General features: G+C 38.2%; 1 protein-coding gene across 17 annotated transcripts in view; it reads right to left on the bottom strand.

The window, feature by feature from the left end:
- Positions 1–26,681, bottom strand: part of DLG2 (discs large MAGUK scaffold protein 2) — a 999,036-nt gene that overhangs the window by 189,530 nt on the left and 782,825 nt on the right. For all 17 annotated transcript variants that reach the window (XM_027658222.1, XM_027659729.1, XM_027658823.1 and 14 more), the window contains one exon: positions 14,540–14,642. In XM_027658222.1, coding sequence (XP_027514023.1) covers positions 14,540–14,642 — 103 coding nt within the window. The remainder of the gene's footprint in view (positions 1–14,539; positions 14,643–26,681) is intronic.

The following is a 26,681-nucleotide window of genomic DNA, read 5'->3' on the forward strand; positions in this document are numbered from 1 at the left end:
GTATAACACATAAGATACCACAAAAGAACTTTCAAATGGAAACAAGTTGGACTTTTTCTGAATTCCTGTGATTTTGAAGTGAGATGTTTCATTCAAGAGAAGAAAATTTCCAGAGAAACCATCTGAATTTGTGAAAGACTCAATTTTGCAAAATTCCTTGAATTTCCATTATGAAAGAATTCAAACAAAAGACAGATGACCAGACTTCTAACTTCCTTGAAAACAGCTTGGAGGTGAAGCCCAGGCTCCAGCCACGTCTGCCCCTACGCACATGCTGTTAGGACTGAGTTTCTTTAGCCCAGAACCGATGATGTTTCATTCCCAGTACATTAAACTCATCTCATATAAGTGACTACTTATTGGACATAATGGATGCAATTTTATCTGAAAGAAAATATTTATGGGGAATGCACCAACAAGACAGAATATGGCAGTTACTGTGCTTAAGACAGTCAGCATTTTCCTTTGCAGCAGTTATTTCCACGATTCTACAAATGCTTCTCCTTTTCTCGGGTTATTTGATGACAATCCTAACTGTATGAAGTTTTTGAGTAATGACATTAATTTATGAATTCTTTATTTGAATGCACATTGACTTCCAACATTGAAACTTACAGTTTCTGTCCAATAATTAACACTTGTATTGCTCTCTTTACTTTCAAAGCACAATTACTTGCTATTCCATAATACACATTTCTGATCCTTAAAGGCGGCTGCACATGTTAACAAAAGAATCAGAAGAGAGTTATGCAAAATCAAGGACAGAGTTAGTACACACTGACTGTCAGAACCACTGGTGTTCCTGTGGACCTGTTCGGTACACTTTGCTTTTGAATTTTTGTAACCACAGACTGCGTAATTTTACATTTGTGCTGAATCCAATCCACGAATGATAAGAACATAACTCTCTTCTGGTAGTAAATATTTAGATAGGCTTAGAAATAGCTGAGAAGGATAAGGCTTAGAAATAGCTGAGAAGGATTAGAATCATAGAATGGTTTGGTTTGGGAAGGACCTTATAGATCATCTAGCTACAACATCCCTGTCATGGGCAGGTTGCTCAAAGCCCCATCCAACCTGGCCTTGAACACTTCCACAACTACTCTGGGCAACCTGTTCCAGTGCTTCACCACCCTCTGAGTACAGATTTCTTCCCTATCATCTAATCTAAACCTTTTTCAGTTTAAAAAGCATCTAGCGACCTGTCGTAAAGAAGATACTTACCTGACACTGAGTTGTCTTCACTTATAAAGGGGCTGAATTTCTAAGATAGATGCAAATTTCAGAGCACTTTGCAGAGGTGAAGGACATATAGTTGCAGAGAAAAAAACCAATGCAGGTACATTACTCTTGGGATACAAGCTGTGTCTTACCCTCCAAGTCATGTTGGCAGATCATTTTTATTGAGACATAGCTTTGGTAATTTATATCAGAGGCTGCTCAAATGATTAAATTTTGCACAAATACACATATACACATGTAACACAATGGGAGGTTTAGAGGAGCAACACTGAGAAGTATTGACACATACACAAAATAAAAAAAATCTTCTCACAACTACCAATGAAGTACCTAGCTGTACAACAAACTTCCAGCACTCACCTAACAAATGAAATGACAGAAAAGTCAGCAGTTCAGGTTTTTCTGCTCTCTCCCCTGTCCTCATTTCATGATCAGTCCTCATTGCCACATACCTATCTCTGCAAGTCAGGGGATAGCCAGCAAAATCCCCAGTGAGGGCTACTTCACAGACTCATTTTTGTATAATTTTTGTTTCATAGAATCACAGAATATGCTGAGTTAGAAGGGACCCAGAAGGATCATCAAATCCAACTCCTGGCCCTGCACAGGACCATCCCCAAGAGTCACACCATGTGCCTGAGAGTATCATCCAAATGCTTCTTGAACTCTGTCAGGCTTGGTGCTGTGACCACTTCCCTGGGGAGCCTGTTCCAGTGCCTGTTCCAGTTCATCCTCTGGGTGAAGAACCTTTTCCTAACATCCAACCTAAACCTCCCCTGACACAACTTCAGGCCATTTCCTTGGGTCCTGTCATTGGTCACGAGAGAGAAGAGATCAGTGTCTGGCCTTCCTCTTCCCCTCACAAGGAAGTTGTAGATTCCAATGAGGTGTTGGTGCCCAGAGTGGTGCTAAAGCAAACTCAAAAAATCAGTTTTTGGCAATCATTCTCAGTCACTGCCATTTGTGTGCTGTCCACACTTGGAATAAGAGAGAAGGAAGACTCAGGCATGGCACCGCAAATACATGAGGACTCTGGGATGTGCATAAGTGCTATATATGTCTACATGGAAACAAGATACATATTCCTATTAACACAGTAGTCTAAAGCTTCCTCACAAGGGGAAGCGGAGGGGCAAGCACTGACTTCTTCTTTCTTGTAATTAGTTACAGGACCCAAGCAAATGGCATGAAGCTGTGTCAGGGGGGGGTTTAGGTTGGCTATTAGGAAAAGGTTCTTCACCCAGAGGGTGGATGGGCACTGGAACAGGCTCCCCAGGGAAGTGGTCACAGCACCAAGCCTGGCAGTGTTCAAGAAGCATTTGGACAACATTTTCATGCACATAGTGTGATTCCTGAGGCTGTTCTGTGCAGGGTCAGGAGTTGGACTTGGTGATCCTTGTGGGTCCCTTTCAACTCAGGATATTCTACGGTTCTATGATCAAGGTTTATAAAGTTCTGGTTGGGATGGACCCCAATACGCACAAGACAAGGCCTAGCCTGATCTATAATCGTGTAGTTTATTGTCACATAAAGATATCCTGTAACGCTGCGTAGCATGGTTTGTAAAAGCAACTGATGAGTTTTACATAAGTTTTGGGGGCCCAATGTAGACAAACATAAGGATCTAGATTTACTGCAGGGAAAAACACAAACAAAACAACAGCAACAAACCCCTGTACTCTGAGACTCTCCAAGAAAATGGTAAATTCTTGTCTAGGAGGCATAGGTATTTAAATGATACTAAAGTAACCTGACTAAGTTATAATATGCTTGTTACACATTTCTTTGTGTATTTAGGCACAAAACAGCACTGAAGCAACAATTATACTCAATAGTTAGAAATGTTGTTCAAAGTTTGGAAAATCTGAATTTTCTGCAGAATTCTGAGTTTTTCTGTGTAAGTCATTTAAAAGCAAATGTGCTTATAATAATTATTTTTAGCACTTAATTTTATAACTGCTAAAAGGAGTTGTTGCTTGAGTTAGATGTTTCCTTTGAAAATTGCAAAGGGAATTAGAAAGTCACTAGAAAGTACTTTGAGATATCTAATACAAACTTTGCTGAAAGGTGACCTATGCCAGACTTCTAAGTCCATGCTTAAGCTACAAAATATGATTATACTGAATTTTATGAGAAGTGATCAGTCACATAACTCAAATCAGGATATTTCTATTTCAGAGCTTAATTTTGAGCACCTAGCTCGGGAAACATTGACCATAATATTGCTGAAACCATCTTCAAGCCTGAAACCAGGGGATAAAATTACTTCTGTTCAAGATACCAGAGTTTCTAAAAGAAAATGAATTCTCAGATTAAAATATATGGAAATTTTAACTTTGTAGATAAATAAAGTAACATCTTCAAACACTTCTTCACATGAACTGTGGTTAATATTTAATTAAAAAAATTCTATTTACTTCAGCTTTCACTTAGTTCTCTAATTTATCTATTATAGGCGAGAGAGGATAAAATTAAAGATACATTGTAACTTTAGTGCATTTTTCTATCATGTAAAGGTTCCCTTACTCAAAATTAGTATTGAAAATATGGCAATATGGAATTCTTTCAATGACTGCAGTTAATTAGGTATTTTTAATGAGTCTGCAGTGAAGTATTGAGATTGACAATGAAGTCTAAATCTGATTTTTATTTCTTTTGTCAACTGCCATCTTAACAGCCTTGAAAAGGAAGTAATGTAAGAATGACGTAGATCAGGATAATGGAAATAGGGGAATTTATTGTAGAAGTAGCTCAGTAGTAAAGACCTTCAGAGGCACTGAACTGACTTGCTGAAAAATAGTTTTATCTCAGGCACAGCTTAGTGTGTGATCTGATGCTGTTTAACTTCTTACTTACCCTTCACATGCACTTACAATCTAAGAATGTGCAGCATGTGACAGCTGTGATGAAATCTCTTGCAGGGACCCCGTGGATCCCCAGTTTCCAATGGTTGTGTGTATATGTGTGTATGTGAGCATGCATACAAGTCTACTCAATAGCATTTCTGTTCTTAATAATGCCATGGTCACCTATCCATTAAGTGCACCTCAAATTAGTATTTTTACTTTCACTAAAGATCCCTCATATTACTACTCTCAGTAGCAGAATCGGAGTTAAGAAGGCACACAGAGCAGGGCAATTATTCACTGTTGTAAGTGAAATCCTTAAAAAAGCTGTGCATGCAAGCACAGCTCTTCGAAACACCTGTGTAGATCTTCCCTCTACCTCTTTTTTTCCTATTTAAATAGTATATGGTTTATATTTCATTTATCACACTCTGCCATCATTCTCACCCATAGGTAATAAATTCAAATCAACCAACCAATTATCTAGAATTCAAGTTACAAATAAATAATTATCTTGCAATTTCCTATCTTGCCTTGAAACTCTTAGTTTTGTTATTTTTCTACTGGAATCACAACTTTAAGTTGTTTGTGATTTTTCCCATTTTTCTCTCCCTCTCTCAAACTAATGACTGCACTAACTTGCCTCAAGAATTATTGCAGTGAGAAACTGTTGGCCAGTGATATAGAGCTCAATTCTGACTTCATTAGTGGTTCACTTGTTGAGCTGGGGAAAGACATTTCCTGTCTGCATATCACTTTCTAGGAGCTCCTTCCCAGGGACACCAGAGGAGGTAAATTCACCTTGCCTTAACTTTGTCCGTCTAGTCTAAGTTAGTAATTGATGTTCCCTCTATAGCTGGTGAGAAGAGACTCATCAGCAAAGGCTGAACGACCTCAGAGAGAATTACATCTCTCACCTGAGAGACCTTGGGCAAGCAGCTTAGCCAAAGGACACATCTAGTGAAAAAAAAAATACTTTTTTTTGTTTGTATTTACCTAGCTCTGTAATATAATTAAAAGAAAGTCCCCATACGTGTGAAGAACTATAAACTTTTAAAATACAAATCACGAAAGACAGTCCCTAACACTCACTGAGAATTTTGTGCTGACAGCAGCCACAGCACCGGGCCAAGAAAATCCCCGATATGCTGTTGTCTCCTGTGATACTTAGGAATGCTACCATAACACCTGTCACTTTCTGTCAGACTTGCTGTCTTTCCTCAGCATGAGATTTTCAGAAGCAGGGACAATCTCCACATCCTTTGGGAAACCTTCATCTCTTTGTATCATAGAATCAACCACAGAATCACAGAAACTTTTGGGTTGGAAAGGACCTTAAAGACCGTCTAGTTCCAACCCCTCTGCCATGGGCAGGGACACCTTCCACTAGATCAGGCTGCCCAGGGCCCCATACAACCTGGCCTTGAACACTTTCAGGGATGGTGCCTCCAATAATTCTCTGAGCAACTTGTGCCAGAGCCTCATCACTATGTCCTATGGCTGCTCTTTCTCCTTTGCTGAAGTTTTGCAAGTAGAGAACATGACACCAGAAATTCTCTCTTCAATTTTTCTCTTTTTAATTAAACACTGATGCAAATGTACCTTCAACTTACAGGATAGATTTGAAAGTTAGACTACTTAATTTTTTTCTCTTCAACAGATTCAAGAGTAGCTCTCCAAGAAACACCAGGAGAATATACTTTTAATTTCAAACCAAAACGTTTTATTTGCTCAGTATTTTTACATAAATTACTGCAGAGAAAGGCTAAATTTCCATATTCATATTCTCTGAGGACATAAGCTGAACACACGGGGATTGTACAGAACCTGTATTTTGTTATTAGTTTAAGCACATGAACGTTGGTAATATTGTGGAATTTCATCCAGGTAATGAACTATTTTGTATTTTGTATTTTCAGTCACCTCTATATGAAGTAATTCACCCGAAGGCAGAGAAAAGCAGGTTTCTAGTGGGTTTCTGAATTCTAATATAATAAAACATTTTAAACTGTTTGGATAAAAATTATTTTTGTGGAGAGTCTTCAGCATCTTTAATAGAGCAATCACCCAGGGCCAGTTACTAGATACCATAACAGTCTCTAATGCTGAAGTTGTGTAAGACACTATGAAGACTAGGACCGGCAGTAGCAATGAGATAGGACAGATATATTAACTGTAAGAAGGAAAAAATCTGACACTGAAGGTAACTAAAAAGCAAAATGACTAATAAACTTTGTCTTTGCAAAGTGTAAAAGTCAATAAGAAAGAAAAGAGAATACGTTTTAAAATAAATAGATAGAAATAAACATGAGCTTCTCAAGTCATATGATGTACGAAATGATGTAATCGTGAAAGAATTAAAATAGCAAAAGTATCAGTAAAATTTATTTCTTAAAAAGTAAAATTGGAAGTAAACACAAACCTTCATTTTCACAAAATGCATTTTTTTTCCAGCTGAAAGGCACAATAAGAAATTGAAAGAAGAATGAGACTGAGAAAAGAACCACTGAAATGGGTTCAGAAATAATGGTGAGATTTTCTCTCATGCTGGTTCTAAAGTGAATTATCCCTGGGCTCCCCACTGCTCACTCAGAAGCATACCCCCTTCAAAAAGGCCAGGACACAAATCCAACCATGTCTTTGCCATTGAAAGAAGGTCTTGCTTTCTGAAAAGGTTGCCAGGGAAGGGCAAAACCACAGGTGAAAGGGATTTCACGTTAGTGAACTTTAAACAAGGAAGAAAAGTGGGAAGAAATTGCAACCCATATATAACAGCTAAATTAGCAGCTGCAAACATAACAGCTGTTGCAAAAAGAAAATCAACTCCTTATTTGAATTCTCGATAAGACTTATTAACGATTACCCTAACAAAAGAGCAAAAAGTGGAAAATACTTTAATTAATATATTGTCAAAGAAAAGTAGTTCATAATCTCCATCATGAGGATTTAAGAGATACACTTCTCCCATGTGTATATAAATATAACTAAGTGCAGAAGGCTGCATATGAACGACAAAACCTAAACCTGCACTATAAATGAAACTTAATGAAAGAACTACAGAAAAAAAACCAACCAACCACATAACTCCATGTTTTCACATTAAAAATGAAAAGAAGAAAAGATGAATTTTTAAAGGAAATCATGCTTCCCTGTACAGTTTCCTACAGCTAACTTTGACAACTGTATATTCTTTAATGAAGAATATACTGTTCAAGGAAACTTTCAAGCCTGTTGATAGAAACAAGAGCCAAATACGACTGAATGAAAAAATAAGCAGTTAAACTGAAACATTCATGAAAATGGGAAATGAGAAAGCTCTGGAATCTGTAAGGAAACAGCAAATACAATCTAGCAGACAGGGATGACCACATTAAACACAAATGAATCTGCATAAAAATATTAAGAAAATATATCCAAAACTTGTTTCATGCATAGTGACACTTTTTGACATTTGAAAAAAAAAAGATTGGAATTCTGCTTTTTATGAAATACTCAGTGTTGTATGGATTACACTCTGTAACTCTACTGGGAACATGATCTTAAAATTTAACAGAGGAATTAAAATGTAACCTTTTGTGTCTTAGGAGAAGCCTACAAAGGCTTGACTTTACAAAAACATTTGTAATCCCTGGTGCTTCTTCAGCTGTGGCATCTGAAGAGCCCCAAAAATATCTATCTGTGCTAGGGAAATGCCCATGAACACAGGCAGAGTCACCTGGGGACTAGAGTTAATCTGCAGAAGAGTGGAAGCTGTGGTGAGGACAGCTCAGGCAAATAGAAATGCTGTGATGTGAGAAAATAATTTGAAAGTGGATCAGGGAGACTTTTAAACCATCCTCTTCATTTTAAATATGCTTTAGGGCTTTTTACTTGAAGTCAAGATAGCATGAAACTTGCAATGAGATTATAAACTTAAAGACTTTGTTCCAACAATGTAAAAATAAAAGCAGTATATTCTAAATAGTATGCAGCAACCAAAGGCAAAAAAAACTACACCTAAGGTAAAGATCTTACATGGCCACACAAGTGGGTGCTATCTTGGCACTGCTGCGTTTGTCCTGAGGGTAGCAAAGTTGTATTTACTAGACGGAAAGAAATGCAGCAAATACCAACCTCAACACTTAACCCTGTATATTAAGTGCTGACATAACTTGGAGCACTCAAGGATTAGTTTAATTGCCGAGTATTAGTTTTGAACACACAAATATCATTTGGTACATTACATGAAGTTGTGCATTGCAGTCACACAGCCCTGTTAAACATCTTAATGTACATAGAAATCTCTGCAAAAAAGAGGCAATTTCTTGCTAAGTGAATTCCGGCATTTTTGTTGAAGCAAAATATGTTTAAATTATAAGGAAACTAATTTTGACAGCATCATCTGTCATACCATCCCTGGAAACATTCAAGGCCAGGTTGGATGGAGGCTCTAAGCAACCTTATTTAGGACAAGTATGGGAGGTATAGGCCTGGCATTTCATCAGCTAGAGAAAACAATTTACTATTCTGTAACTCCTTAAAAAGCTTCATGGGTAAACAAGGAAAGAGTAGAGTTGGAGATGCCACAGTAAAAAGAGGGATAAAAAACCCCAGCCTTTAATACTGCTATTTGAAGGAATCCTTATCTCCTGCATAGGAGAACTTTGGTGTATTATAAACTATTATCATCTGTTATCAACGAATCAGGATCTGAAATAAAAAATTCTCTGTTTTGGAATGATGCTTCTTCTCTTGTGGTATTAAGCAAATAAAAGGTTTGAATAAAAGGGGAAACAATATATTACCATAATGTTGAGCTTGCTTGTTTATATTACTCCATCTTTCTCAATTTTCCTAATTTAAAAAAATGGACCAAGATTCTCAACAAAATTAGTTCACTGAACTTCAACAGGAAAATCTACAAAACATACCTCTAAGGTTTTTTTGCTTTTGTTAATCTTTATAGTGGTGGTATTTTCCACCTGAGGACAAGAAGAGGATTTTTCACCCCACCTGGTCAGTAGGACAGTACATAGTGCAAGCACTTATGTGGTTGTCCTGTTCTTTCTCCTTTCCCTAACCTGCCAGCTACTGGTGAAAACTGGATCCTCAGCATATGGGCCTTTGATCAGATCCAGCTTGGTCGTACCAATGTTCTTTAATACACATGCATGAAATGTAACCCTAATATCTCGCATTCTTTGACAATTGGATAAAGTGGCTTCCAGATGAAAGTCAACTGCTGTCATGCAACTTTATCAAAGTAATTAAGCTACATTGATTTTCAACAGTTGGGGAAAGGCACGTTTAACATGACTGTTCACATTTCAAAGAATAGAAGTAACCTAGACAAAGATGAATAAATACAATTATTTATTCTTTTCAATATTTTCTATCTTCCTAATCCCCACAGCACCTGGAAAGGTTAAATGTCTTAATCAGGAATTTATGTAACTGTTGCTCCAAAACAAGAGACAAGTGTTTGTATTTTGAGGTAGAAATAGGGAATGAAAAGGAGGAAAGAGCTAAAAATTATCTATGACTTCAGAGACCTGCAAAAGTGACCCCTGGATTTTTTGTCTAATATTTTCAAAAGAGCAGATCTCATGCATCTGCAGGTCAGACAAATGTGTAAGACAAGGAGTATGCTTTCATAAAAGCTGGGGCTGCTTATGAAAGTTAGGTCTGTTCCAATGCACTTTGGAGCCTCGCAGATTCAGAAGCAAAAGAACTAAAGAGTGAATTTAGCATCACAGCTATCAGAAGATGTTTAGGTGCAGCTCTTCAAAAATTTCCTTAGCTAATGCCTGAAGGGACAGACACTGCCTGTCACAGTGTCTCTCCCTCTCATACTCTTCCTGTAGCTAAAGCTCAGCTACTCACCTCATAACAGACACAGAGCACAGCCACCAAGCAGCAGCTAACTCAAAAAGTGATAAAGCAGAAACTCTCACTGTAATAACTTTTTAACCTCTTCAGTGTCAGATGCACTAATCAAACTCTAATCAATGAATGTTTTTCCTATATGCAAGCTAGTTAGAGAGCTAGTTAATTGGCTCACTTGAAAGATTTAAAGCACATTAAACTTCTAATCCTTTTAACAATTTTCCAGGGACTGTGGTGAGGCAATAGCTGCAGAGGTACTGCAATGCAGCACAGCTCAGCTTGCAGACCACTGGCACAGAACATTTTGCAAAAACCTCAGGGCTACACTTTACCCTTTCACGCTGCTGCAGGGAGGAAGGAACGTCAACATTTGAGGCTAAAATAAAGCTTTTTAGCAGCTTCAGTATTCTGTCTGCTCCAATCCGAAGCTGTGTCTTTCAGGACAAGTTGTCACTATTTCAACCAAAGTTCACTTTTCTTAAAAAATATATTTCATTTTAACTGATAAAATTTTTTTTTCTTAACTCCTTCCATGCTGGGCTATAATTTACAACTGTTGCCATTAAAATCAAAATATGTTCTGAATAAAAACTCGGAAGTGTAAAATGTGTTTCCCTGTGTGATATATATATATTCCCACTTTAATTTCTACTTAATTTTTTATTAGGGACACACTGTTCCACCCTAAGACTATTTTCCAAGCTCAAGTTTTTATTTTGTACTGGCTTCATACCTGTACATGTTTTAAAAGAGATCTGAGAGTTGCTAAGCTGGAAGAAAAGTTAAAATGCTTCCAAGAATATTAAAAATCAGAGTGCAAAGCTAAATATAAATGATAGATTCCTATTCTAATTCTGTTCTAAGTAGCTTTTTGGTCCTCAAATTCTATTTAACTTAGTATCAACCATGTGTAGAAGATCTGAGCTTCGTGTGGATATAAAAGGTTATCTTTCTGAAGCCTGCAAGGGCTAGTTAGTGTAGACTGGGTACATCCATAAACCTCCATATGAACTATATCCACAATGAAAATTAAAAGATCATGATGCTTAACTTTACTTGATCTCCATTTACACAGTACATGTGTACATAATATACAGTACACAGGTTATTTTCAATTTTTAAAATAAAAGTAAGGAATCACTGAAAAAGCCCAGAGTTATGGCTGCTTTTCCTAAATACATACTGCTGAGCTCTGACTTTTTAATTTTTTGTGATTTGTTTTCTTCTTGCTCTTAATATTCTTTCCATAATTTTGTTCACGGAATTTGCATTTCTGTTGGGATTTTCATACTTCTGTTTTCTCTTCTATTTCTCAGAGTGATGAGGGAAACAAAGGTTGTGAGTGTAAACGAGGAAAACAGAGACTGAAGAGCAAAAGAACTGAGGAGTTTGTTCTTCATTTTTTATACTATCCCTTTTATTTCCACTCCTTCACATGAAATCAACTCTTGTATCTTCTATTCTCTCTTTGTTCACAGTATCTGTGCTCTTTTACAGAATTTTCACCAAGACTATTTTCTTCTGAGGGGCAGGCACCATGGTTCAGCTGAGCACCATCAGCAACCACAGGTCTGACAGCATTTTAAAAAAATGTGATGCTATTCTGTCTTATCTGAGCTCATCCCTGCATGTGTGTATTACAGACAGGATGAGAAAACGAAGTGCCAAAATATTGAGGGGAAAATCTATTTGATGGCAAGCACTAGGGTTTTTTTTGCAGGAGTTACCATTCTAATGAGATTTGCTGTGAAGTCTCTACATATAAATGTGAGGGGAGATCATACTAGGCTTAGATGAACTTCTGTTAGAAACAGGAAAGGGACATTTAAATTTTGAAAGTTGTTTCTACACTATTCACCTAATTTTCTTTCCACAGCATAGCATGATATTTGGTTTTGGAGAAAGTACCAAGACAAATGTGCTGTAAGCTTTTCTTTACTGCATAAAAACTAAATTACTGGAGCATAAGCTTTTTCTACTCACAATTTTAATTACTAAACATCAGCTGGCACATAGTATAGACTGGCACTTATATCATCATTGCTCGATACCTAAAGGTTTCATTGAAAGTTTTTGTTTGCAACAACATCTAAAGGCTGGAAATAATCTGGAAAAGATAAAAAAATGTACTGGTAATATTTGTAGTGGCTATTCTTGGATGTCCCCAAAAAACCTGAAGTTGTAGTAACAACAGCTCAGACCTTACAGTGTGAAAATCAAGCTACAGGCCTACTTTGCTTATGTACTTTATAAGTTTTAGAAATGTTTTAAAGTGAGAAGCCCCTGTGGGAAGCACAGGTGTACAGTTTTAAGACTCTATTTTATGACAATGTTCCAATATATGCAAAAAGAGGAGATACAGTAAATACAAAATCGGGTATAAATTTCAAAGAAAGGACAAAAAGGGTTCTGCAACACCTTTAGAATAAAAGAAGTATTTATCCTTTTATGGAGTGTGTTTGTCTTTTGGTGTGACCTGTAAATCCCGAAATAATTCTCTGTGAGGGTTACTTAAATAATTATTTAGATATTGTTTCATCTTTTTTTTTTGCTGTTAGGGACTTTTCAATAAAGAGATATTAATTTCATATCTGATTTATACAGTTTGCATTAACCAGCACCTCAGATTAAAATTAAATACTTCAGCAGTAAGATAACACATGCTGGACAACTACTGAGTATACTGTCACTACCTTTAAAGATTCCATCATTTACTATAAAAAGGCTAACTTTTTGGCCCTGTTCTTCACAAGCTTCACTCCCTTTGTGTTTCAAGTTATTCAGCTGAAACAGAAAACTGACTTTGCTTTACTAACAAGAACTCACGCAGTCGGGACTAGTCTGCCCTCAACAGGGTTTTTGGTGAATGGAGGAATGTCAGAGGAAAAATGGAATAAATATGCAATATAATAGTTGATGGATTTCATCAGCATCATTTGAATTGCATGTTCACCAAAACTGAATCTTACACAGTATAAAGCTTCTAAAATGTAGGGTAAAAGTATGTCTACTAAAAGTTCAATTTTAATGGGAAAAAGCTGTCAAGCACTGTACTTTTTTGTGTATTAACAATGGCGTAGAACAACTGTGAAATGCCAGTGATAGCTACAAGTGCTCAGACACCATGGTGATAATTGCAGTATAAAATCACCAGACAGCAAACAAGACTGCTGGAACTAATAGGAACATGGTTTCATTCAGAATCCAGTACCGATAGCTATCTGTAATGGAATTGCTTTTCAATACTTTTTCTTTGAAATAACTCTGATTATTACTTAAGCATTTTGATATTAATATGTTCAATTTATTTAAATAAAGATAGACACTTTAAATTTCATTTGCTCTTATCTGTGCATTTCTTAGTATTGCCTAAGTTATTCTGTTTGGTGACTCAAGTGCAGATAAACTAATAAATGGATACTCGATTCCAGATCCGAAGCACAACTGTACATTTGACTAAAATAGCAGCTGTTTTTCTCATTGTGTGCTATCATCACGATCCAGAGAAACAAAAGAAAGTATTATATTGGATAAATTGTGGCAGTAGTAACTCATCTTCCCTGAAAAAAAACCTGACTGGATGAGCATGTTATTAGAGCTATTGTTTCACCTGAGACCTAGGGTGGGCACAATCAGGTAGAATCAACAGTTTACGTTAACAGGTCATAGCAGGACTTGTGAATTGAGCTAGAATTGTTTACTGAAAACTGATAACACGATGTCAGCAAGTTTTCACAGATACCTGTACTTGCTGAATTAATCTGGCAAGACTTCCAAAGTAACAATGACTGCAGAGGAAAACCATCTTTAGTTCCCATCAGAAAGTAATATTCATCTCACAAATTCCTTGAGAACCTCAGATAGTCATTTGAGTCACTGCTCATGGACAGCAAGAAGGAGTTCTGCCCTTTAATTCTGGACTCCAAATCAATCAGTGACTACTTCTTCCCACTAAAACTAGCTTAACCACTAGAAAGCTAAATATTAGACAGGAAAATTTGGATGAGATACATCCCACCTTAAATAACTGACATTTTGCTCAATTTCCTGTTGTTGCTTTTATTTAGAAAGTTGTCATTTTCTCTAATAAGTACTTGTTATCCAGATATAATTGCCCTGAAGGTACAAGGAAACTGTCATCCAAAAGTAATAGTGGGAAGCTCTCTACCTTCTGCAGGAAGCATTTATCTTTTGCTTCAGTCAGATTAGAATCAATGTCCTGTTACCTTGTGTTTCTGTTCTTTCTTAAACTATCTTTTGCACTACCTGTCTCCAGGAGGAGAACAGAAGAGAACATAAAATAAGCACTAACGAGAATATAATGATTAACAAGTGCTGATTATTGTCTTATTATATCCACATTTAAAGATAGCTCTTATAGTTGCATAAAATACTTCTAAAAGCCAAATCTGTGACAAAAAAAATTCTATTTCCTTTGGACAGAATTGTCACATTAATTTTCATTCCAGACGACTGCTGATGATAGCTGGGAAACTCACTATCTACAACAGTCTCATCCTGTTAAATGAGTGGCTTCAAAGCATTTCTCTTTTACCATATGTCTTTAAGTCTGTTATTTTACTTACCCTCTGGCTGGTATTGTGCTATGATTGTTACCGTCTGCCCGGCTCCTTTGAGCGCAGCTGCAGCCTGCTCATGGGTAGCACCTCGAAGATCAATACCGTTCACCTACACATGCAAGGAAAAAAACACGTCTGAGTAGTTCAACATTAGACAGAAAGACAGAAGTGGGGTTTTTCTGTAAATATCTAGCAGATGTAAAGGCCAGAATGCCCAGATGCAACAGCAAAAGTACAAAATCACAAACGCTGAGAGGGTATTACCTACGACTGCCCATGAAGATATGCACTAGTACCACACACACCATAGTTTGACTATGCTTATCCATGCATATTCTTTGACCACTATTTTTGGGGGTTTCCTGCTCTACTGAGTTACTATTCTTTGTAGTCTCTTCATCAATCAATATCATTTAACATACAAGTTCAAAAGATAAATTTTCCCTGGTGCTTGAAGGGCACTGTAGAATACTGCGAGCAAGGAAACTGCTCCTTCAGCCAAACTCTGCAAGCCCGGTCAGTAACATCAGGGAAACCTGGAGGTATATAGAGCTTGTCTAACAAAAGCTGCTGGTTGGAGAACTTTCAGAGCAAAAACGCCATCTACTATTTTCTGTTAGTGCAACTGCTCCTACTATTGCCTAGAAATATCCCCATATCTTGCACATGACAGCAATAAAGTTATCAGATACAGCTTCCCCAAAACTGCCTGTTCAACATTCACAGATCTTTCCATAGGGTTCTGTTTTCCTAATAATTTTTTCCTGCATAAGCAATGGAAGTGGAACAAAGTAGAACAAAGTAGGTAATACACCCCTAAAACTCGGGTACAGTTTCAGAACTCTGATTTGCATTTGTGATGTTATATGTTTTGTCGGCAGTATCCCAAGGAAGAGATAGAATTCATATACAGAATTATTAACTGCTCCAATAACTTGAATCTTGCTTTCCAGTGAGAGTCGAAACACAAGAACCAAAATATTGCAACTATTCGTATGTGTCAACTAATGTCAGAAGATGGCTAAGCCCATATTGAAAACATGGGGTTTATTTTATTTAAATTTTAACAACTTTTTAAGGCTTACAAAAATAAATCTGATTCCATAGAACTTTACAAATAATAGCTATGAAGTCTGCTATGAATACATTCATTTTGACCGATAACATTTAGAAACTGGCCCATCTTAATTTGATTCTTTCTTCATATTTAAGAGAATGTGATGTTTTGGGAACACAATTATTATTTACCATAGAATCATAAGAGTCATAGAATAGTTTGGGTTCTTTAAAGGCCCTCTGCTATGAGCAGGGACATCTTCAACTAGATCATGCTGCTCAGATCCCCCACCAATCTGACCTTGAATGTTTCCAGGCACGGGGCATCCAACACTACTCTGGGTTACCTGTGCCAGTGTCTCACCAGCCTCATCACAAAAAGTTTCCTGCATATTTGCATGACAAAACCTAGTCCTTACTAGTATGTGAAAGACATTTAGACCATTACTCTTAGAAAAACTATTTTGTGTTAGCAATAATATTAATCCCAGGCAATTAAGCCACAGTTTCTGATCCAGCAGACTACATGATACTGTAGAACTGTTGACTGTACACAGAAATTCTAAGCGTAGGGCAAATATAATATAATAAATATCATAATTTGTCTATACACAAGAGTCCTCAGTTGTCCCATCTCCATGTTTGAAAGCAATGGCTGTTTTAATGGCTGGAGGAAACTTTTAAAAAAAAAAAAAGCCAAAAATTCAAAAGCTTTCATCAAAGTTGTGCACATAAACCCCTGGGAAAAACTCACTGAAATTCAGTCAAGGAATGTAGCCCCTTAGAGGGTAATAATTAAGTGAATTCTAAAAGAACAAAGAAGACAATCAGAGCTTTCATAGTCATAAAATCTATTTTTATGTACAACATTGAAAATACCTGAAGAGGAAGATTATGTCAATTAGAACTTAGTTTGCAACCTGTGTGGAGAATACCAGCTTCCTGAAAGGAACATAGTTTAGGCTACTGCTCTAGAAAAAGAGGTGCTGTGCCCTACTTTTACTCAGTGATGGTACTATGACACTTGATACTGCATTGCATTGGTCACAGATGTACCAGCATTACAATTACTCAGTAACTCAGCACTGTATTCACAGTTTTGTGGAAGTCTGAACAGAATCCTTAAATTTAGGAAGCACAGTGTCTATATCATGCCATAAAGGAAACATCAGCCTTGATTCTGTGTCTCTGAAGAAGACAATTTTGAAGCCGTGGAACCTATCCTTTAATAGAGAGCTTAGTTTTTCTCTATGTGCTTTTCCCATTCATAACTGGAGTTTGAGAGAGTCCCAAGAAAGAAGAAGAAAAGCTTAAAGAACACTCCTGAGTTCCTAAGCCCCTGGGTTTGGGAGATGTATATAGATGATGTCACCCAGTCAGCATTAGAAAGTTCCAAGAAAAAAAAAAAAGATTAATTTTGTTTAGGCTGAAGCTTGAAGACTGCAGTCTTCAGAACACAAACCTTTCTTAAGCAATGTAGGGAAACACCATGGTCTGTAAGAATTGTGTTAATAGTACAGAAACTTTAAAAATCATTAATATATCCCAACAATCTCTCTATAGACAAAAGGTGACGATGTATGAAAGAATAAGGAAATCACATGCTTATTCTCCTTCTCCTCTGAGAAACAATAGTTCTATGTATATGTGAGCTAATAAGTAAAATTCTAATAATGCATCAAGACTACAAATATAAGATAGGAATTTCACCGAAGTTGTTACACAAATGTTTTTCACTTTTCCACAGAAAAACAAGAAGCCCCTGAAATAGCAGCTGGCTACTTTCTGCCCTTTGCACCTTTGTTCTAGACGAAATGATTGCCTAAGGTGCAAACACAACACATTGTAGTGAATGAATTTCTCTGAAATTAATTTCACTTTTCTGTTGGGACATAGTTGGGGATGGACACTTGAGGAGGACTTACAGATCTGAGTGGCTGAAATCAAAAAAGCAAGAAAAGAAATGTCAGAGAGAAAACTAACACATAAATTCTATCTTTTGCAAGTTTTATCTAGATGATAACCAAGCTAGACAAACCAGATTAAGTAATATCGAACAGATAAATGACCTGACTACATTAGGTTGTCAAAACAGTGATCTCTCTCTTGAAGATGCAGAGCTGAAGAAAAAAATCAAATAATCATTGCCAAATAGGTATGCAGAAGTCTGTTTGCATGTTATTTTGCTCACCAACAGTAACAGATTCTCACTGTAGAATAATAGGTGTTAAATTTAGAAATTACTTATAACCTACTCTGACTTTGTAAAGAACAAGAAGAGGGGATGCTATCTTGATTTCTGGGTATCTTTTCCCAATATTTAAAAGCATATTCATGTAGCAACATTAAATCTTGATGAAAGGCACCATTAATTTATATGTTTTAATCAAATTTTTACCATTGGACCAAAATGAACAAGAATTCTCAAAGAATAAAACAAATAATACTCTGTCTTGCCTCTTCCTCCAAACTAATGTCTTATTATAGTGTCCAATGATAATGTGTGCAGTGATATTATTTCACTGCAAATTGTTAAATCTGATTTCAATTACTGCTTTCAATTAATTTAAGATAATTTATATTATGAATAATCAATAAAAGGACGTAAAAAAAACCTACAGAAAAAGTTGCAAGTGTGGACAGAAGAGTTTAATACATATCAAAGGTGGGGGGTTTTTTGTTGCTGTTTGTTGTAGGTTTTTTTGTTTTGTTTTCCTATTATAAATGGGCTCACTTCCCTTAAGAAGAATTATACAATAAGCAAAGTAGCTGTTCTGAGTTTGAGTGCACAGCCCTGATGTCCTGGCCCAGAATGAACTTGACTGCACAATTTCTGATGCTTAACTTCAAAATGAATTTGACATAATGGAAATAAGAAGAGCCTGCAGCTTATACAGATGTCTGTCTCTTCTGCATGCTGTGGCAAAAAGGAGTTCCAAAGCTTACAAACAAAGAGAAGAGCTGCAATAGAAGACTGTAGTTGAAAAATACAGTCAAAACTAAACTAAGATGGAGAAAAAGACACAACTATAGTTCACAGTAATTACACTAATTGCCTTCGCATTCATTGACTCAAAATAAAGCATGACCTACTTCAGTTATACTGAATCACAGTTGAAATGAAAGATAAGATTTACTTTTGCATAGATCAAACTTTTCTAAAATTGGAAGAGTTATATTTCCTTTAAAATATTTGAGTAGCCTATACTAGCACAAATTAGTTGTATCCCAAATGGACTTGCTACAGTCTGATTGTATTCCATTGGAATGTGAGCATGATTTGTATGTAGGTCAAATAGAGGGTGGTAGAATAATTTGGTTTATTTAGCAACTTCTGTATTTATTCCAGCTTATTTTGTGGTTGTACAGTGATTAAATGAACACTTGGAATGTCTTGTTGAGTTGGAAAAGGAAGGAAAAACACCTTCCTTCCCTGGGGAGGAAACATAAAGGATTTCTTTTCATTTATTCTTTCAGTTGTCACTGACATAGGATGATGCTTTTATACAGTAAATTAAATGGAGAAGAAAACATATTTTTTTACCCTGGAACAAACTATAGAGTAGAGTTTTCAAATTGTGTCTAAATTCTTTTATTTGTTGAACTCATAAAATAAGAGCTTTTGGCACTTGAAAAAGCAAACAGAAGTCTGAATAAAGACAACCATTTACCACCAGAATTCCCACTGTTCGCATTAAGAGAAGATACAAAGAACACTATTTATCTGCCTTAACTTTGCCCATCAGCTTGAGTATTCTCAAGCACATTAATAAGAGATGAGAGGAAAGCTGAGCCATGTTCTCCAGCAGTCCTGCTTGGTCATTGGAAATGGAATACAGAGTATCAACCCCTAGGTGATGAAAACATGGTCTTCCAGCAAGACAGGGAACACTGGAAAAACGGACATTAGGGATGATCTCCCCTGGACATATCTGAAGAAGACCTTCCTCACAAGCAGGTGGCATAATCATTCTACAGAACAGCCCACACAACTCTTGACAACTGATACAGTCCACCAAAAAGTACAATAATTCTAAGAAACAAGGGCATGTCAGCAAAGTACAGCCCTTGAGCAACAATCTTCTTCAGCTAAGACAGACCAGCTTTGTGCAAAACGAAGGACATACATCCAGCCTGAGGCCAAGGCTCTGCCTGGTGCTGCTGGAAGAGCTGTGGAAGTACGGTAGGCTCCGTGCCACGGACACTCCAGGACATATCTGCGGGGGTGGCACCCAGCAGGCAGAAATGCCAATACGGGAGAGCCTTGCTGCTGAAGAAAGTGTTTAGAAATAGAAAGAAAGGGGAAATGCACAGGGGACTAGAGTCTTCACTCTCCAGTTTAGCTTCTGTTAAATTTTTGGGCTTGCTTTATTGCTTTTCTCTCGCTTTTCTCACTTATCCTGATCTGTTCTGTGCCTACCCTTTCTTCTGGTTAGTTAGAACTGTTAGAACTGTTCAGCACACAGAAGCACAGCAGTTTTCTCATTCTGAACTCCACTGAAAACACAGTGTCATGGCTTATCTGCTCTTCTCCATACCCAGCATCCCCATTCTCTCTTTTCATGGGCCAGCAATTTCAGTGACCTTTTCAATTTTCCTTGTCTGGCTACCTTAGAGTTATGATTTTTGCCTCTAGTAAGCTGGTCTTTATGCTCTGATGAGCTGGATGTTCTACAGGCAAACTCTTCTCTCTGTGGAAAACAAGAACCACTGTGGGGGTACAACCTACATGATGCCTTTTACTGCCAGGGACTTTAATAAGGCAGCTAAACCAGAAGAAAAAGTATCAAATAGTTTTGAAGCAGAAAGAAAATATTATGTTATTGAAGATGTGTCTTGCACGCACTCTCATTTACAGTAGGAACCAAGAAGTTTTACGACCCACCAGACCACATGAATCATTCCAAATGGTGCCTATTAAGCCTTTAACCATAGGCAAAGACTTACAGAAACTGTACAGAAACTCTTCTGATAAAAGATCTGCTTCCCATGTAATTGTAGCTTTTGTGAATGATGCCAGATTAACGAACTTTGAGACTGAAATAATTTCCCTGAAGAGTTCACTGCTTAAGTGACAGCTTAAGAGACATTTCCCCTCAGTTCCATCAGAATTTCTTAAAACTACCTTTGATAAATAAAACTAGTTTAAGAAATAAATGACAGCTTTTGAAAAGGACACATAGGCTCACTGAATGTACATGAAACTTATTTTATTTGGGTCACTAAATAGCTATGAGCTTGTTCAATTACCAACTTGAACTGGATGTGATCCAGCAACTACAAGGTGACCAACGGCATTTTGTCACATTACTAAATGGTAAAGTCTAGACAGAGGCACATGTACTTTTTGCATATAAAGCCAACTAGTATTACCAATGAAAAATACCTATTGGAGTAGTGTACTCACTAATAACCAAGATCAATATTTATTAACTAATTTTAAAATAAATATAAATATTATTTTTCATTAGTTTCATATACGAAACACTCATCCATCAAAAAAAATACTTAGTCAGTAAGAATATTCATTATTGTTAAAATGGAGAGGTCATAATTAGCTCTTAAATTAAAATCTAATTGCTGCTTTTTTATCTTCCCTTCTCCTGTATGGTCACTCAAACATTATATTTCTGGCACCATCTAATTTCATGTATCTCATGACAGTGTCATTTTTTCAAGCCTTCATATATTCCATCTCCTTTGCAGTTCCTACTCTCTTCCTCCTCGGAATTGGTAAAATACCTAACTGTCCCTCCTCCCTCCTACAGCTCTTACTTTACATTTTTACTGTTACTTCCATTTGCTTTCCTGCCTTTTTGAAATATTCCCCTTCCTCTCTAATTCTGTTTTCAGCATTTGGATTTGCTTGTCTCCTGTTCTCATCTGGAGTAATTTAGACAGTCCCCTATTAGTAGCATTTATTTTATATACCTTGGTTTCACACAGCTCTAAAAGGTATTTTTCTTTCCAGTGTATGGATATGGCTAAACCGGCATTGCTCAGTTTTGCTCATAATACTGCAGGGTTCTTGCTTCACATTTGAATTTCGAAGGGTGGTATAAGCAGAAGTAATGATTGAAATTCTCCTACTTCTGAAATGAGGTAAAGGTTTCCATTTTAACAAGTTCCTTATACCTCAGAGATGATAAGAACTTAATTTCAGCTGAAGTCAATAAACAATGGGTACTCGGGAGCTGAAATAAAAAGGTAAAACCATTTCAGAGGCTGCTTAGAGACAGAAGGACATTGGTGGTTTATCTGAACCTGAGCATTGAGCTAGTGGTGAATTCAAAAACTGAAATCCCTGCCTTGATCTCTGCTTGATAGGTTTTTACATATTTCCACATCCGAAGAATATGGTATTGTGGCCTGTGAGAGGTGAAATAGCCACGGCTTGTGTCATGCCAAATCTATACTGAATTCAACTCAAGGGTCATGAGACAATGAATATAGCTGAAAGTAGACTGAGAGCTGTGTCACCAGGTGAAGGAGCTGTGGGAAAAAGCGAAGAGGCTACATAGCATTCAAGCAAATGATTGATTATTTTTGGAGATGCTAATGCTACAGTCTCAAAACTCTTGTAGTGGAGAAGCAGGTGGACTCAGAACCCTGCTGGGTAATTAGTCAAAGGACCATTAGTCAAGGGTCTGTTAAAGATGAAGGCTGGACGCTGGTCACTGCACATACTGGGAGAATGGTTCCTCCTCCTCAGAATTGGATAAGTAGGAGTGGCACCTTCTACACCAGGTCTGAGGCTCTGGAACTAGAAGGCAAGACAACTAGTGAGGTGTGCTAAGGTCCTTCTGGGGTAGTGGGGCCTCCTAAAACAACACCACCTGTACCCCACATCAAGACCTCCTCTGTGAACTGGGAGACTCCTTTCTAAGGGGAATGGAGAGCCCTATATGTGGACCTGATGCAACTCACAGGGAAGCCTGCTGTGTCCCAGGGCTCATATAAGGGACATTAATGGAAAATTCTCCAGTGTAGTAAGGTCTTCTGATTACTATCTGTTATTTGCTGTTCAAACTGGCAGTGACAAAATAACAAAGAGAAGTCCGAGGGCAATCAAAAGAGACTTCAGGGCCCTGGGACAATTCATAGAGGCATCACGAGCACAGGCAGTGATTTCCTCGATCCTTTTGGTGTCAAGGAATAATACTGAATAGGCAGATCCATCAGGTCAATGCATGGCTCTGAGGTTGGTGTAATCCAAAAAATGTTGGGATTTTGGCAGTAGGATGATCTATTCAACATGTGGTCTACTGACACCTGACAGGATGCACCTGCCTCAGAGGGGAAAAAGAGTTCTAGTACAGGTGCTAGCGGGGCTTGTTGACAGCTTTAAGGTGGAAAAGGACAAAACCTGGCTCACCAGAGGTGAGCAATGAGATGGTGTGATAAAACTCGAGATAACAAGAACTAATGGGATACGCCACTGCCTCATTAGGTATTGGCTACAATGTACCGCACCTGAAATGTTTCCACACTGATGCACGAAGCATGCAGAACAACCAAGGGGAGCTTGGAGCTTTGGCTCAGTCCCAGAGACTTGACACCACTGGCGAAAGGGAAACCTGGTGGGATGAGACCTGTGACTGGAGTGCCCTGTTGTATGGTTACAGGCTCTTCAGGAGGGATAGGCAGGGCAGAAGAGGCAGAGGGGTGACACTGTGCATAATAGAAAGGTTAGAACGTGTGGAGCTCACAGTTGGCAATGGTACAGTTGAGAGCCTCTGGGTAAGAATCAAGGGGCAAACAAATAATGTGGATGTCATCGTGGGAGTCTGCTACAGACCTCCCAGCCAGGATAATGACGCCGACAAATTACTGTTTGAGGAACTAAGGGACACTTCCAAGTCAAGTGCCCTTGCCCTTATGAGGGACTTCAACTTGCCAGAAATTTGGGAGCATCACACAATTGGTACAACCTGAGCCAGGAGATTCCTAAAAGACCTGGATGACAACTTTATGGAACAGGTCCTAAGGGAGCTGATTGGAAAGATGCCCTCCTTGACCTGCTGCTTGTCAACAGAGTGGATCTCATGACAGAAGTGGAGATTGGTGGCCGTCTTGGCCACAGTGACCAGGGAGTCATCAAGTTTAAAATCTCTGTTGACAGGAGGAAAAGTGCCAGAAAACCTCAACTCTGGACATGAGGAGAGCAGACTTCAGGTTGCTCAGGGAATTAGTAAGTAAGGACCCCTGGAAAAATGTTTTTGCAGGTGCTGGGGTCCATCAGTGCCAGTGACTTTTCAAATATCACCTCCTAAGAGCACAGGAGCAGGTAGTTCCCAAATATCGGAAGCTGGAGTAGCAGCTGGCCAGAAATGTGGGGGACAATAAAAAGAGGTTTTTCAAATATATTAATGGCAATAGGCAGTATATTACAGGTCGAAGATAGTCACCTCAAAAATACGGATAGAGACAAGGCAGAGGTGTTTTACACTTTCTTTGCCTCTATCTTCAACACAGATGACAGAACAGGGGATATCTGTGCCCTGAGCTGGAGAACAATGACTGTGAGAATGATCACCTGCCAGTCAACCCTGAAACTGTGCAGGATCTGTTGCTCCAGCTGGATCCCTACAGATCTATAGGGCCTAATGGGATTCATCCCAGAAGAATCAAAGAGCTGGCTGATGTCATCTCAAAACCACTCTCAATCATTTTTGAGCAGTCTTGGGAATCCAGGGAGGTGCCAGTTGACTGGAAGGTGGCAACTGTTGTACCAGTTTTCAAGAAGGGCAAGAAGGAGGACTTTGGAAACTACAGGCCTGTCAGTCTCACTTCAGTGTCTAGTAAAGTCATGGAGAAGATTATTCTGGGAAGTATTGAAAAACACCTGAAAGAGAATGCACTCAATGGTCAGAGCCTCCTTAGGAGAGGAAAGTCCTGCTTATCAAACCTGGTTTCCTTTTATGACAAGGTAACCCACCTAGTTGAGCAAGGGAAGCCAGTTGATGTAATCTTTTTGGATTTCAGTAAAGCTTTTGATACTGTCTCTCACAGGATCCTGCTGGACAAAATGTCCAACACGCAGTTGGATAAACACATCAAGGAATTGGCTCATGGATCGAGAACAGAGGGTAATAGTGAATGGAGTAACATCAAACTGGTGACCTGTCACTAGCGGGGTTCCACAGGGCTTCATCTTAGACCCAGTGCTATTCAACAGCTTAAAAAATGACTTGGACACAGGACTGGAAGGGATACTGAGCAAGTTTGCAGATGACACAAAACTGGAAGAAGCTGTTCACTGCCGGATTCTACGCCCGGGATTGGGTAACCCAGGATGTACGTACAGACTGGGGAATGAGATGCTGGAAAGCAGTGCCACGGAAAGGGACTTGGGATCCTGGTCAAGAGCAAGTTGAATATGAGTCAGCAGTGCCCTGGCAGCCAGGAGGGCCAACCGTGTCCTGGGGGGCATCAGGCAAAGCTGGTCAACAGAGGGGATTGTCCGACTCTGCTCTGCACTGGTGAGGCCTCACCTTGAACATTGTGTGCAGTTTTGGGCACTACAATATAAGAAATATATCAACCTATTAGAGAACATCCAAAGGAAGGCAACAACGATGGTGAAGGGCCTTGAGGGGAAACCGTATGAGGAGGAACTGAGGTCACTTGGTCTGTTCAGCCTGGAGAAGAGGAGACTGAGGGGAGACCTCATCCCAGTCTACAGCTTCCTCATGAGAGGAGGAGGAGGGCCAGACATTGATCTCTTCTCTCTTGTGACCAGTGACAGGACCCAAGGATATGGCCTAAAGTTGTGTTAGGGGAGGTTTACATTGGATATTAGGAAAAGGTTCTTCACCCAGAGGGTGGGTGGGCACTGGAACTCCCCAGGGAAGTGGTCACAGCACCAGGCCTGACAGAGTTCAAGAAGCATTTGAATGATACTCTCAGGCACATGGTGTGACTCTTGGGGAGGGTTCTGTGCAGGGCCAGGAGTTGGACTGCATGATTCTTGTGGGTCCCTTTCAACTCAGCATATTCTCTGATTCTGTGACCCTGTGACTTACTGGAATCTTCAGCTCTAGATGAAGTAAGTGTTCAGAGTTCACATTTTATATTAAAACTCCTTGAATCACAACATTCATAGTTTATTTGTGGTTCTGTAGATTAGGATTATACGACACAGATACTTTGAATAGACAATGCTCTGCACTCTCAAATAAACCATGCTTTTTATAAACAGTGGAAAGGAAATAGCTTTTGTATTCTTCAAGTGATTTTGCTTTTGTTATTGTTCTGGTGGTTTGCTTGTTCAGATACAGGGCATATCTATCTTATATTTTTTTCCAAGGGATCTCGAAATTCTCCTCCAAGAGATTATTGCAGATATCCCTCCAATATCCTATTTAATGGATGGCCAATTTCTATTGCTTTGCAGCTCATGTCATATAATTTTTTTAATCACTCAGAAACCCAAAACTGACTGGGTAGTAGAGCAGAATGATTCCTGGAGTCTAGTTTATTTGAGTACAAGGCAAAGGTTCAGCCTGGAGCAAATCTCTGAATGAATAAAGCTCAGAGATTGTAGCCACTTTGTCCAGCAGTAGCAGTTTGGCTTTCAATTTTTTGTTTTGAGGCTGGCAGTAAGGCGACACTGAGGGGTGTAAAGCTCATTCCAAGTCTTCAGTGTATCAGATGTGACATAATCCTGTTTGACAGTGTTAAACCAAAATTTTCCAAGTCAGAATGTTTAAACTCAGTGTAAATTCCTCCTTAAACTATAAGGAGCTGAAGAGTAAGCAGTCTGGCATCAGATAATTTCTACTCACTGAGACAATTGTAAAATGAATGATTTAGAGACAACTGATGATTTCATCACAGCAAAAATATGCATCACCTTAGTCTAGGTCAATTTACTAGCTTTGCATGACACAGAACTGACAGGTCTGATAGCTAGCATTTTTGGGCAAAAAAGACATATCCTATTCATGAGAACTGCTAGTATAATTTATTTTCTGATTATTATAATTTATAATTTACTAACTTCTGATTGTTAATTTAGGAACCAGTTACTAAATCAAGGCAATTGTTATGTTATGTTATGTTATGTTATGTTATGTTATGTTATGTTATG

The sequence above is a fragment of the Corapipo altera genome, unplaced genomic scaffold (genome assembly GCF_003945725.1).
Source record: "Corapipo altera isolate COAL_440 unplaced genomic scaffold, ASM394572v1 0, whole genome shotgun sequence".
Classification (NCBI taxonomy): Eukaryota; Metazoa; Chordata; class Aves; order Passeriformes; family Pipridae; genus Corapipo; species Corapipo altera.